This window comes from Sorghum bicolor, chromosome 6 (genome assembly GCF_000003195.3).
Source record: "Sorghum bicolor cultivar BTx623 chromosome 6, Sorghum_bicolor_NCBIv3, whole genome shotgun sequence".
Taxonomy (NCBI): Eukaryota; Viridiplantae; Streptophyta; class Magnoliopsida; order Poales; family Poaceae; genus Sorghum; species Sorghum bicolor.
The window spans coordinates 49,198,864-49,212,388 of NC_012875.2; the positions used below are offsets into that span (position 1 = coordinate 49,198,864).

General features: G+C 42.8%; 1 protein-coding gene across 1 annotated transcript; it reads left to right on the plus strand.

Moving 5' to 3' along the window:
- Positions 2,858–8,775, plus strand: LOC8073687 (nuclear pore complex protein NUP98A). Its single transcript, XM_002446650.2, has 11 exons — positions 2,858–3,095; positions 3,603–3,971; positions 4,320–4,883; positions 5,115–5,330; positions 5,635–6,125; positions 6,225–6,297; positions 6,397–6,460; positions 6,823–6,961; positions 7,136–7,249; positions 7,657–7,834; positions 7,927–8,775. The coding sequence occupies exons 1-11, from the start codon at positions 3,077–3,079 to the stop codon at positions 8,529–8,531; spliced, it is 2,832 nt and encodes a 943-aa protein (XP_002446695.1). The 5' UTR covers positions 2,858–3,076; the 3' UTR covers positions 8,532–8,775.

Sequence of the window (13,525 nt, forward strand, 5' to 3'; positions counted from 1 at the left end):
ATGCATGGAACACTAAATATAAACAAAAAGAAAAACTAATTGCATAGTTTAGCTGTAAATCGTGAGATGAATCTTTTAAACCTAGTTAGTTCATGATCGGATAATAATTACTAAATAAAAATGAAAGTGCTACAGTATTCAAAATAAAAAAAATCGAAACTAAACAAGGCCTAGTCAAGATTTTTCGTCATGTTGAGAAAGGAGATGGAGTAGAAACTTCAACATTGTTTATTGCTTGCATTTCCCATGTTTGGCAATTATACTTCTCTACTATAAGAGCTAAATAGGTGTTTATGTGTATACAAACTGGATGTAAGATATATTCTAAAAAAAAGCCTAGATGTGCATCTTGTGGTAAGACAATCTGTTGTATGGATGGAATATGCTGCATCAATAGTAATAGCACATGTTTGAAAGAGGGTGTATCTGTATATCTTTTTTTATTTTTGAAATTCTTGTTCCCGCCCTTCTCTTTTAATCGTTTAAGGTAGGGATGAATACGCATCGAATCAGAGCGGATAATGACTTTTCTATATTCTAATCCTTTTTTCTTGATCAGCTTCGGAGCATATCAGATATCATGCGAATTCGGATGCGAATACATATATTTTTAGAATATCGAAAATGTATGAATTTGGACTGGTATTGGAGCGAAAGTGGACTTTTTAAAGTCACATAATATGTGCTTGCGTGTTCTTTTTTTTATGATGAGAAACAATTCATTAACCAAAGTCATAAAATGGCTTTCCAACGCAAAATAATCACCATCAATCCACCACTTCGATTTAAGGTCTTAAAAATTAATACAAGTCCTTAGTTTAAATTTAAGAGTATAAAACAAGTGTGTAAAAGAAATAGATATTCTTAGTTAGGCCCTATTTAGATTGAAGATGAAAATTTTTTGGGTGTCACATCTGATGTGTCGGAAGGATGTCGGGAGAGGTTTTTAGAAATTAATAAAAAAAATAAATTACATAGTTTATCTGGAAACTGCAAGACAAATCTATTAAGAATAATTAATCTATCATTAGCACATGTGAGTTACTGTAGCACTTAAGGCTAATCATAGACTAACTAGGCTTAAAAGATTTGTCTTGCGATTTTCAATCAAACTGTGTAATTAGTTTATTTTTTTATAATTTTATCTATATTTAATGTTCTATGCATATGTCCAAAGATTCGATGGGATGGATGAAAAATCTTTGAGTGGGGAACTAAATAGGGCCTTAGGCAAAACTTTGCCTTCTCTCTTTGTCATGTACTAGTTCTCCCTTTTGGTAGAAGATGATTCTTTCATCATTGGTAATTTCAATGTACTAGCCTGCAAATGACAAGCTTGTTGTTGACTACAATATAATAACGTTTATGTGATGGAGTGAGCTGACTTATATTCTTGTCACTTGAGTTTCTTAAAATATTCAGATTATCCTATTATAAGCGTTGATAATCCGCATTCAATTATCGGATATAGCTTATTCGTTGGATTTTGCTAATCCTATATCCTACATTGCATCCACATATAATCAAATTCGGATTATCTATATCCGCACGAATATTAAAAACACTCATCCATATCCTTAAAATTTAGATTTGAAATGGATCGGACCACTTTCACCCCTAATTTGAAGGGCAAGATTGTCTTGTTACTGCAAGGAGGTTCTCTTCCCATAGGAGCCAAGTGATTGTTGCTAACACATTTTATTTGACGTGGCTAACCGTTTATGAGTGCCACTAGCGATAGCTTACAATTAATAATCAATGTTGATTTCATTAGTGCCATGATGTTTGATCAAAGTTATATTTTCATTCCTCAACATTTTTTATGAGGTCTTCGACATTGATTATGTGGTCAGACACAGTTAAGTAGAACTATTTTATTGCATACTAGATTATGATGTGATATTATTTACTTACACGATAAAACACGTAATCTTATGTTTTTTCTTGTTGTCATCACAATGCACGGACATTTACCTAGCATACAATTATATATGCAACGAAGAAAAAAGCGCTGAGGAAATCGTCAAATCAAATCAGCTTAAAGCCAGAAGCCTCCTCGTCCTCTCTCTCTCTGATTCTCCCTCCCTCCCTTCACGATTGCTTCCACATGGCAGATTCACATCTTTCTCGGCAGGGAAGGTACTCCACCGGCTGGCGGGAGGAGAAGAGGGGAGTGGAGCTTCGAGCCAGAGATGGCCGCTGCTGCTGTGTGTTTGGTGAACGACCCGCTTGTCGCGGCGCTCATTGTGTTCGCCGTCACATAGTCGTCCAAGTTCTTCACCATTTGGTGAGTCAACCATCACTTCTACTTGATCCATCTTAAATTATAAGATGTTTAATTTTTTGATACCAAGTTTACCACTTGTCTTATTCAAAAATTTATGCAAAATATTATTTTTTTTATCGTGGCTTGGTTTATTAATAAAAATTTCAAAAATAACTTAAGTTTGACTATGTTTATATAATTTTTTTTTAATACAAGTGGGATGGAGGGAGTACGTCTTCCGCCCCGTCCCGCTGCTGCATTCTGTGCGGTATTTTTTTTTTTTTGGAATCTGGGCAGAGTTTACTCATTACTCATCTGGGTAAATCATTAGCAACAATTACAATAATGTTATTATCTAAGGCCCGTTCGATTAGGCAGTTTTGGCCCGGAACATTTTCAGCCTAGTACAAAGGCCTTAAACTGTTTCAGACAATTCCAGCCCACCAACGAAGGGGCCCGTAAGGAGTTTGGGATGATGTCCGGCCGCGTGGAAGCAACGCTATACGCCGCGGGGAAAAGCGTCGGATGTAAGCTACGCTCTACGTACTGTTTCGTATAAAAGCCGCGGCGCATCAAGGGCCCACCCTTCATTGAGACAGAACCGTCAAGCATCTCCAGGCAGATCCCTTTCCCCTTCCCCTCGCCGAGAGAGAGAGAGAGAGAGAGAGAGAGAGAGAGAGAAGAGCGCTAGACCCAGAACCAGAGCCAGACCACACCGCGCCGCCGCCGCCTCCGCCTCCGCCGTCGCCCCTGGTGATCGAGTCGCGTCGGTACTACCTTCACGCTAGAAGACAATAAGCATCGGCAGCCATGTTCGGCTCCACCAACCGTAAGCGCTCACCCCCCCAAATCCCCTCCTATTCTCGTCGATTCCATCACATTTGGATTCCATGACCTTGCTTTTATATCCTCGATTCCGTTCTCGTATGTATGTATGTATATATTGCTACTGTTGCGCTTCCTTCCCGTTCGATTGATTATTCGATTTCATGTATTTCGTTGGATTGTCTATATGCCGCCGCACACTAGGGTTCCGTTTCTGTTTCAATCAAATAGGCCACTTGCAGTCTGAACTTCAAAGATCCATGGAACACCTAACCAAACTCTTTTATCTACTTGCAAATAAAATAGAAGAATGCTTCAGTCGTCATCATTTTTTCATTTATATTTGTATAATATATACTAGCTGGTACAATGCAATACCTGATTAGGATTGTAAGTTTTCCTTGCTGCAAGCCCTTACATGTCTGCATAGAGAGTATACTTTTTTTTTCAGTTTTCTTTTTTGCAATGTTGATTATCTTCTCACCTCTCGTGTATGCTATCTTCATTGCAGCATTCGGGCAGTCGTCCACCAGCCCATTTGGCCAGACCTCATTTGGAACTCCGCAGGGATTCGGCCAGTCTTCCACTGCTGCCAACAATCCCTTTGCCCCAAAACCATTTGGCAGCCCAACGACAACTTTTGGGGCACAGACTGGAAGCTCGCTCTTTGCAACTACATCCACTGGTGCCTTTGGTCAGCAGCAATCCACTCCCGCATTCGGCACAACATCCACTGGTGCCTTTGGCCAGCAGCAGTCCCCTCCCACATTTGGCACCCCAGCCTCCTCTCCGTTTGGGAGCTCCACACCAGCTTTTGGTGCATCCCCCACTCCTGCCTTTGGTGCATCCCCCACTCCTGCCTTTGGTGCCACATCCTCTGGTATGTACTATGCATTCTCAGTTGCTTTCCTCTCTGGCTCTCTTGCTGGTTCGCCATGCTGATCATACTAGATTGTCAGACGAAGCCACTTTCTAGATTGTCTAATTAATGATGCAAGTTTTATGCGTAATTGTTCTTTTTTGTTAGGAAAAAAATAACTTCTTACACACTGGAACAGATGTGCCATTGGCAGTTTCGCCCATATCTTACAAGTTTTATTTATTTTTGCATTTCTCTGCATGCTACATTTGTTCTAAATAGCTAGCCAGTTTATTTGTCACTAGGTTGTCCTAACAAGATCTGCTGTACTATATGTGATGTCATATCCCTGCTCTGCGCATGTTGTAGGATCTTTGTTTGGACAGAAGCCAAGTTTTGGGGGGTTTGGATCATCTCCTAGCCAGTCAAGTCCTTTTGGTAGCACATTCCAGCAAACACAACCAACATTTGGCAGCAGCACTTTTGGTGCATCAACTACACCGGCATTTGGTACCACGACTACACCGACATTTGGTACCACGACTACACCGGCATTTGGTACCACAACTACGCCGGCATTTGGTACAACTACACCAGCCTTTGGCACCACAACTACACCGGCCTTCGGTGCCACGACTACCCCAGCATTTGGTTCAGCATCAACATCTTTATTCGGTGCTTCTAGCACCCCAACGTTTGGTTCTACAGCCTTTGGTACATCTGCTACTGGTTTTGGAACTTCAGGGACCACAACATTTGGTGTGAGTAGCACTACTCCGGGTTTTGGATCTTCAAGCACACCTTCATTTGGCACATCAACTAGTGCCTTCAGTTTTGGCTCTTCACCATCTTTTGGACAAACAGCAGTTTCCTCTGGTAGCACTCCCTTTGGAGCAACTCCGTCACCTTTTGGTGCAGCAGCTCCTGCATTTGGTAGGTTTTCCCATTGGATGTTCACCTTATTTGAGCTAGTTATGATGTAAAATGGTCACTGAATTGTTGTCTGAGTACATATGATGTAGCAGTTGATATTTATTGATTTTTTTTGTTCTTTCTTACTCCAGCAGACCTATTTTATTGCAAATCTTTCTTTTTAACTGTTTTGACACTGTCCAGGTCATCTTATACCTGTTTCACCAATTGTTTGTTCCCTTTGAGTTTCAGGGTCACAGACAGCAGCGCCAGCTTTTGGGCAACCACAATTTGCTAATCAAGCTGGAGGAACCAGAATAAAACCTTATGCTCAAACACCAGATGTTGATAGTGCTACTAGTGGTACTCAGCCTGCTGCAAAACTTGATTCCATATCAGCGATGCCTGAATACAAAGACAAGAGTCATGAAGAATTGAGGTGGGAAGACTATCAGCGTGGAGACAAGGGTGAGGAAAATTGTTTGTTTGGGATCGATCATTTTGCTTGATTTGCAAACCCCTTCTAAACTATACTTTACTTCTGTGTATTCTTGTCATGCTTGTTTTTGCATGAGCTGGAGTGACTATTATGTTATACCCTGGCTTATGATACACATTGAAATATGAATTGAATTGACAAAGAAAACATGCTGCTATACCCTTCATTAATTGTTTATTATTTATTATATTATTGCTGGATTTCATTGGTCCACGTAAATTGAAATTTTTTCTTGTGAAACATATGCAACACTCTTAATATTTGTACTTGCAGGTGGACCAAACCCTTCTGGAACTCCAGCAGCGGCACCTAGCTTTCCATCATCACAACAGAACGCTTTTGCTCCGACAAGCAATCCATTTAACCCGCCTGCCACAAACCCAAACAATCCATTTGCTCCTAAGCCTTCTCCAACTATTACTTCATTCAGCAGTTCAAGCCCATTCACATCATCCTCTAGTACAACAATGTTTGGGCAAACGGGTGTTTCTACATTTCCAGCTAATAATTCGCCATCATTATTTGGAAATACCAATCCTGCTCCTGCTACATCGTCATTATTTGGCACATCAATGACGAATAATCTAAGTTCATTCGGCACTGGCTCATCATTGTCTAACACTCAATCAGCCCCAGCCCCACTATTTTCCTCAGCATTTGCTCAACCGATATCAAGTACACCAGCTTTCTCCTCTGGGAGCCTATTTGGCTCAACTAATCCTGGCAATCTGTTTAGCAGTAGCGGTCCTTCACTTTTTCAAACAGTAAGCATGCTTTGTCTTTGTCCTCATATTTTATTACTAGATTCTTGTTATTGTTTCTTATTTATTAGTACTTAATTTATTTTGCTTCTAATGATCCAGTCAACATTTCAACCATCAGCCCCTGCTCAAACTTCGAACATATTCTCCTTCCAACCTCCTCCGACTCAACCAGGTCAGTATTTTATATAAACCTCTCTTCTTTTTACACTTTATCTTTCAAAGACTATTTTGGGCTTAACTTATGTTCAAATGCATGCCTGCATGGATACAGCACCTTCTACAGGTGGATTCCCTGGTTTTTCCAACACTACGAATCAGGCCTTGATGGGACAGCCGTATGATCTTCTGCTATTTTTCAAATGCACATGATTATCCATTTCCTATTTAGTAATTTCCTTTTGATGGATTAAAACACTGATTAGTTATAACAAGGTGAAGGAAAAACAATATTATGATCAGTCTAATGTGGAGAATGGTGTAGGCAAAGAAGAGAAAAAACTTGATTGTTCAAGGAGACCAGCTTATATTTGATGCCATGAGGCTGCCAGATTTATGTCTGTAGTTGAAGAGCATGGTTTTAGCCTAGATTATAATTCACAAATGAGTTTTGGCAACACATATGATTCCTTTTTTTCTTTTGCCTAGGGTAATATATTATTTAGTTTAACATGGTGTATCCTGTTGCATTTTTACACAGAACTCCTAGCCAATCCAGTATGGTCATGCAGCCTGCTCCTGTTTCAAATCCATTTGGGACGCTTCCAGCAATGCCTCAGATGTCCATTGGGAATGGTGGATCTTCACCATCAGTTCAATATGGGATATCAAGTTTGCCGGTTAGTTTTAAGCATTTTCAATTGTTTATGTAGAGTAGGTGGACAGTAGAGATAGTAGCAAGATGATTTGTTAATTAGGAAGGTGTGGTACTAAAGGTACCATAAGCAGGTAGCCAGGTACCGCATGTCGGCATATGAAGGGGTGCTTGATTGCAACTTCTTACTGTTCTACAGGTTGCTGAGAAGCCTCTTCAAAGTAGAGCATTGTCCATGGCGGTTCCTAGGCATTTGTCACAGAGAAGGATAAAACTGCTGCCGAGAAAATATAATCCAATATCTGATGGCAAGGTAATGAATGACTGGACCTATAAGAATAGAATTGATAGTTAAGCCTAGCTGCTTGTATCTTACTTTACTGTCTTTACCATTCACTGTCTAGATAGTTTCAGGTGTCTTAGCACCAAGTAAGCATCTGCTTTATGCAGTAGGAATATGCTAGAGTAGGTGAAGCCACTTTGCTCTATATAAGCAGTGGCAGACCATCTTGTATCCCAAAGTCTTTGCAAACTTCAGATTCAATCCAAGCGGCCTATGGCCAAGCTGCCCTCTGGGCTTACCCTAATCTGAGATCTACTTGTGTTCTTGGGCAACAAGAATAACTTCAAAGTTTCATTTTATGTTTCTTAATGGAGCTTTTGGAAGCCATTGGGAAACCATTGAACACATTGCTCAGTTTCTTTTTTATTCCAATATAGGTTCCATTCTTTGCTGAGGATGAAGAATCTCCAGCAACACCGAAGGCGGATGCTTTTTTCATCCCTAGAGAGAACCCAAGGAATCTGGTAATTCGTCCAATTGAGCAGTGGCCTTCACGGAGAGAAACGGACCGGCAATTGACTTTGAAGAATGCCACTTATTTGAACAAATATGAGGGTAAATCTTTTCATTACAGTACTAGAATTCTCATATCGATATTTTCCGCAGCAAAGGCAAATGTCAGTTACTGATCTCATTAAGTTGTGCAGATGCTTCCACTGAAAGTGAGCGTGGTAAGTCTGCCATGTCACCAAGCAGCAGGCCTCCTGCAGTGGAAAACAACAATCAGCATGAGGCCAGGGCCATGGCTCAGCATGAGAATGGGAATGTTACTTCAGTCGAGAGGCTATTGCCTAAGCTTCCACGTGCAGATTACTTCACAGAGCCTAGTATAGAGGAGATTGCGGCCAAAGAACGTGCACAGGCAGGTTACTGTGGTCAGGTGAGGGACTTTGTTGTGGGGCGACATGGCTACGGCAGCATCAAGTTTTTTGGGGAGACTGACGTGAGGTGCCTAGATCTAGAGTCAATCGTGGAGTTCAACAACCGGGAGGTGATTGTGTACAAGGACGACAGCAAGAAGCCCCCGGTGGGTGAGGGGCTGAACAAAGCTGCAGAGGTGACTCTTCTGAACATCAAGTGTGTGAACAAGAAGACTGGGGAGCAGTACTGCGAGGGGGCAAGGGTGGAGAGGTACAGGGAGATGCTGGTGAAGAAGGCCGAGGAGCAGGGTGCAGAGTTTGTGTCCTTCGACGCTGCCAAGGGAGAGTGGAAGTTCAGGGTGAAGCACTTCAGTGCCTATGGGCTTTGGTGATATCCTAAGTAATCCTGATGCCGGAGGAGTGAGGGATGGACGATGGAATGTCTTGTAGTTAAAGTAACCTTTTTTTTTTGTTTGCTTTGATGGAGCAGTACGCTTTACACCCTTGTCAAATGTCATGCTGGGGTTCTGTTGTGCTCCTTTTGTGCAAAAGATTTGAGTTGCTGTAAAATGTATGACATAATCTGCTGCTGACCTCTCTTTGTTTTGCTGCACAGCAGTGTTGGCATTCAGTCAAGTCTCAGCTGTCCTAATTGCTGTAGCAGTAAGTCTATAGGCCATATCTAGCACTAGTTAGTACAATAGTTATTGGCATACCTCAGCCATACCAAGTAGTGGGCTGATATCAGCCATGTTCTATAGGACATAGGAGTAATTGTACCTTGCATGGTACTTGTAGTTTGTATATATACTACCACAAGGCGATGGAAACATGCAGTTTAGTTGCCACATTCGAGAGCTGCTGCTGCGGCTAGCAGTGCTCACCCCTTCTTCTACCCAAAGTTCAAAAAGGCGGTGCCTAGTTGCAAGTCGGAGGATGTCCGTCTTGCCTAGGGGGGTAGGCGGACCCCTAGGCGGCGTCGGTGGGGGAGGAGGTGCGTGCGGGTGGCGGCGGGTGCGAGTGGCGGCGGCAGCGCGTGTAGAGGGGGGATAGGTGATGTCCCTCCACTGGTCTTGTCCTCTTCGTTCTCGCGCGACACAATAGTAACGACTCTGGATGAGAGCTACTCGAGCGTCCTAAGGAGGCCTGTGAAGGGATGTGGCGGCGGGAGCACCCGCACCTCTGCCGTCAAGGAGGAAGAGAGTCTCTTGAGGAGGCGGGAGCACAATAGAAGCAGCTCATCAGGCGATGTTAGGCGGTCACAACAGGTAGACCCGAGGCGATGTTAGGCGGTCACAACAGGTAGACCCGCCAAGGCAGGTACGCATGGGGCGGCGTGGGTGGAGGTGGCGGCGGTGGGTGGAGGTGGCAACATCGACGGGGGCGGCGATAGCGGCGGCCGATGGGGAAGGAGGCAGCAGTTTGGGCGAGATGGTGGACTCGAGCAAAAGAGTTCGCGTCTTCGAGAGAGAGAGAGAGAGAGAGAGAGAGAGAGAGAGAGAGATGAGGGGATAAGTGTTGGTGGGGTTACAGGGCTTACTACTTGGGCTTTTAACCGGGCCTTCTTCTCCTCTTTCTCTCCAATATTGACCATTTATCTTCTTTTTTCTTTTCTTTTAAGTATATATGCATGTATTAGTCACCGCCTAGCCACCGCCTTGGAAACGCCTAGGCTCGCCTAGGCTCTAGGTTATGGGTCACCGCCTAACGCCTTCTTGAACTTTGCTTCTACCTCTAGCCAAAGTGAGTGTGTGGGTGTGCTGTGCTGGTAAGCTAGCTGGGGATCCTAGGGACCAACATAAAATGTTTGCAAAATGAGCTGTGCTGCTGAAAACTGCAGCACCAGGAGCCGAATCCGCCATAAAAGTGTAAGGCGGGCTACCTATATAATCAAACTAGGACCTTGTTTAGTTTAAAAAACTACCAAATTTTTTTAAGATTTACCGTCACATCAAATCTTGCGGCACATATATGGAATATTAAATATAGATGAAAACAAAAACTAATTGCACAGTTTGACTGTAAATCGCGAGATGAATCTTTTGAGCTTAGTTACTCTATGATTAGACAATCTTTGCCAAATAAAAACAAAAGTGTTACAGAACGCGAAAACAAAAAAAATTGAAAACTGAACAAGGCCTGATTGCCCATGCAATAATGGAGTTGAAAATTTTTCATCAACGCAATAATGGAAGTAGACAAGACCACCCTCTTCAAGGCACTCGCAGGGAAGCTGGTCAGCGCCAGCAATAATCTCAAGGTGACGGGAGAGATCGAGTACAATGGAATGAAGCTGAGCGACTTTGTTCCGGAGAGGACGGCGGTTTACATTGATCAGTATGATCTTCAAGTCCCCGAGATGACCGTCAGGGTCAGTATGATCTCCCTCTCATAGTCTCATGCATAGTCACCGGAGTTCCCGGAACGACGGATCGAGGAACGACAAACCGGAAACGGGAACGACTGTGGGAGCGATTTCGTTTCCGCGTTCCCGTCCCGAACGCTCGTTCTCGGAACGTGGAACACTGCATCGTTCCCGTTGCGCGGTGACTAGGGTCTCATGTCTATCTTTGCCTTCCCACGGCTCGTGCGGTTGATCCGATTTTTCCCTCATGGTTTAGATAACCTGGAATAGTTCCTGGGCCAAAACCATGGCAACCGAATGCAGCATAATTATGTTCCTCACTGGCTGAAATTTGGGTTGGCAGGGGACTCTATGTGGAGGTTGATTTCCCAGTGGTTATGGAAGCTGCCAAAGCCGAACTAGTCAAATTCGTGGGAAAAGGAGAGTAGCATTGTAGTACTCATCGGCACGGCAATTGGGATCAGTTGCCTTCACTTTCACTGGGTGCGTGTGCTGTACCGAGTAGAACGAAAATGATAAGAGAGCTTGCACATGTTCGTGCCTTCTTCCCAGCTAGTCCGCAGTTGATACACAGGCATTCTAAAATGATTTGTTCAGTTTGTAAAACTTTTTTGTTCTAAATACTGTAGCACTTTTGTATTTAATAAATATTATCTAATCATGAAATAACTAGGTTTAAAAGATTAGTCTCACAATTAATTTTTGTTTTCGTCTATATTTAATGCTTCATGTATGTGCCGTAAGATTCGATATGATATGAAGTCTTAAAAAATTTTAGATAACTTTTGGGAACTAAAAGGCCGTATACATCGTGCCATGAACCGCTATCGTTGTTTGCCATCAGACTTGTGGTCGCTGGGCAGCGATATTTATTCAAGCAACGCTGATGCTGCCAAGTAAAGATGTCAATGGGGCCCGCGACCCGCGACCCGATGGGTATTTACTCTATTAGGGTACCGATATGGAGTGAAACCAGTACCCATGGGTACACAAACGGAGCAAACCCTTCACCCATTGGGTACGCGGGTATGGGGACGTTCTAGCAGTCCCCATACCCATTTACCCATGGGTGAAAAATACCCAGCCCAAAACTAAAGAAGCCCACCAGCCACCAGTCCACGGGCAGCCCATACACTGAAACCCTATGTAGCGCTACAAAAGTACTACTCTCTACTACGTGATTTGTATGGACAATGAACTATTATGGTGTTGTTACTAGTGGTTGCAGCAGAAATTATTATGTTACTATTTGCTAGGTATATGGTGAGGTGGCTATGTGACGATGCTTGTGAATTGCTACTACGTGACTGGTGCTTGTGAATTGCTGATGTTTGGCGGGTATGGGTGACCCGCCGGGTCTAATTTACCCACCCATATGGGTCTGGAGAAATTCCCCCACCCATCACTGTATATGGGGATACCCGTGGTGTCATATTGTTGTCACGGGGATGGGTCTGGGGAGTTCATACCCGATGGGGATTTACCCATTGCCAACACTACTGCCAAGTGTCAACCAAGCTGGCTAGACTTCCGCCATGTGTGTGTGGTAAGGTTAGTAGGGAGCCACGTGAAGAAAAGGGGGAAAACGATGGTAGGGCCTTATTTATATAGTTTCTCAAAAATTTTAAAAACTTTTCGGATCCCTGTCATATCGAATCTTTCTACACATACATAAAATATTAAATATAGATTAAAAAAATAACTAATTGTATAGTTTGTCTAAAATTTACGAGACGAATTTTTTGAACCTAGTTAGTCTATAATTGGGCAATATTTATCAAATACAAACAAAATTGCTACGGTATTTATTTTGCAAATTTTTTTTTGCAAACGAAACAAAGGCTAGGTCTGTTCAGGAAGCAATGATGCATAGCCATGACCCATCACTGTAAAAGCAAAGGCAGCGATCGATGAGGGTAGTATATGCTTGACCGTGAAAAATGTTGTTCACCACGGCTGGAGATTAGAAGCTGTGTGCGATCAAGAGTTCCAGATCCATCGTTTATCCATCACTGCTCTCGGTACTTGGGTTGCCACAATCGATGCTTGGCCACATGCCGTCGATCGCAATGTGCTTCGTTTCGTTGCCATCATTGCCAGACAAGCTACCCGGTCCAAAGCGGCTGGTGGGTCTTGCAGTTCCTATATTCGTTATAGATCTGGTCCGAAGAAGTGAACACGCATCTTTCGATCGCTCGCTTGGCACGGCTGTGGACCTGCGAGCTGTCTGGATGGATGAGACGAGACGCTGCAGGCGGCTGACCATGTGCCTGCCCATAATTTGTTCGGCGTCTGGCTTCGCGGATGGGATGAAATCATTTGTAAAAAGCTGGTGGGACGATCAGATGCACATCTTGGGCCTTGTTTAGTTCACGCCAAAAACCAATTTTTTTTTTCAAGATTTTCTGTCACATTGAATCTTACGCCACATGCATGGAGTATTAAATAAAAATAAAAATAAAAACTAATTACACAGTTTACCTGTAAATCACGAGATGAATCTTTTAAATCTAGTTACTCTATGATTAGATAATATTTGTCAAATAAAAATAAAAGTGTTACAGTTCGGAAAACTTTTCAGTTCGGAACTAAACAAGGCCAAATCGTTTCGTTGTTTATGATGCCTGGAGACATCAGTGCAGCGTTCTTGGTAGCAGCAAGCGAGAGCAACAGGTTAACTAGTGTTTAACATCGCCGGCTAAGATCTTTAGCAATCTTCTTATATCTCCTAAAACGTGAAATAGCCGGCTATAGTAGCAATTAACGGCTAAATTGTATATAAAAATTATAGTTAAATTCTTCTTAAACAGCTATAGTTAGAGGAGCGGCAGCTATAGGCCTATAGCTAGAGATTTAAAACCTTGAAGACTCGATGTTAACACAATAGTTCTGACTGATCACCTGCGGAATTCAGTGGAGCCAGCATATTCTTCGGTCCGAATCTAGCGACTGGACTCTGGAGCATATCCAGCCAGAAGGGCCACGGAGGCGCGGACCAGTTTTAGGGAGTTATTATAGTGA

Bases quoted from the DNA above. Each gene is read 5' to 3' on its own strand.
- LOC8073687 (XM_002446650.2), top strand. The intron at 3,972-4,319 runs GTATGTACTATG...CGCATGTTGTAG, and splicing joins CTTTGGTGCCACATCCTCTG to GATCTTTGTTTGGACAGAAG. The intron at 6,126-6,224 runs GTAAGCATGCTT...CTAATGATCCAG, and splicing joins GTCCTTCACTTTTTCAAACA to TCAACATTTCAACCATCAGC.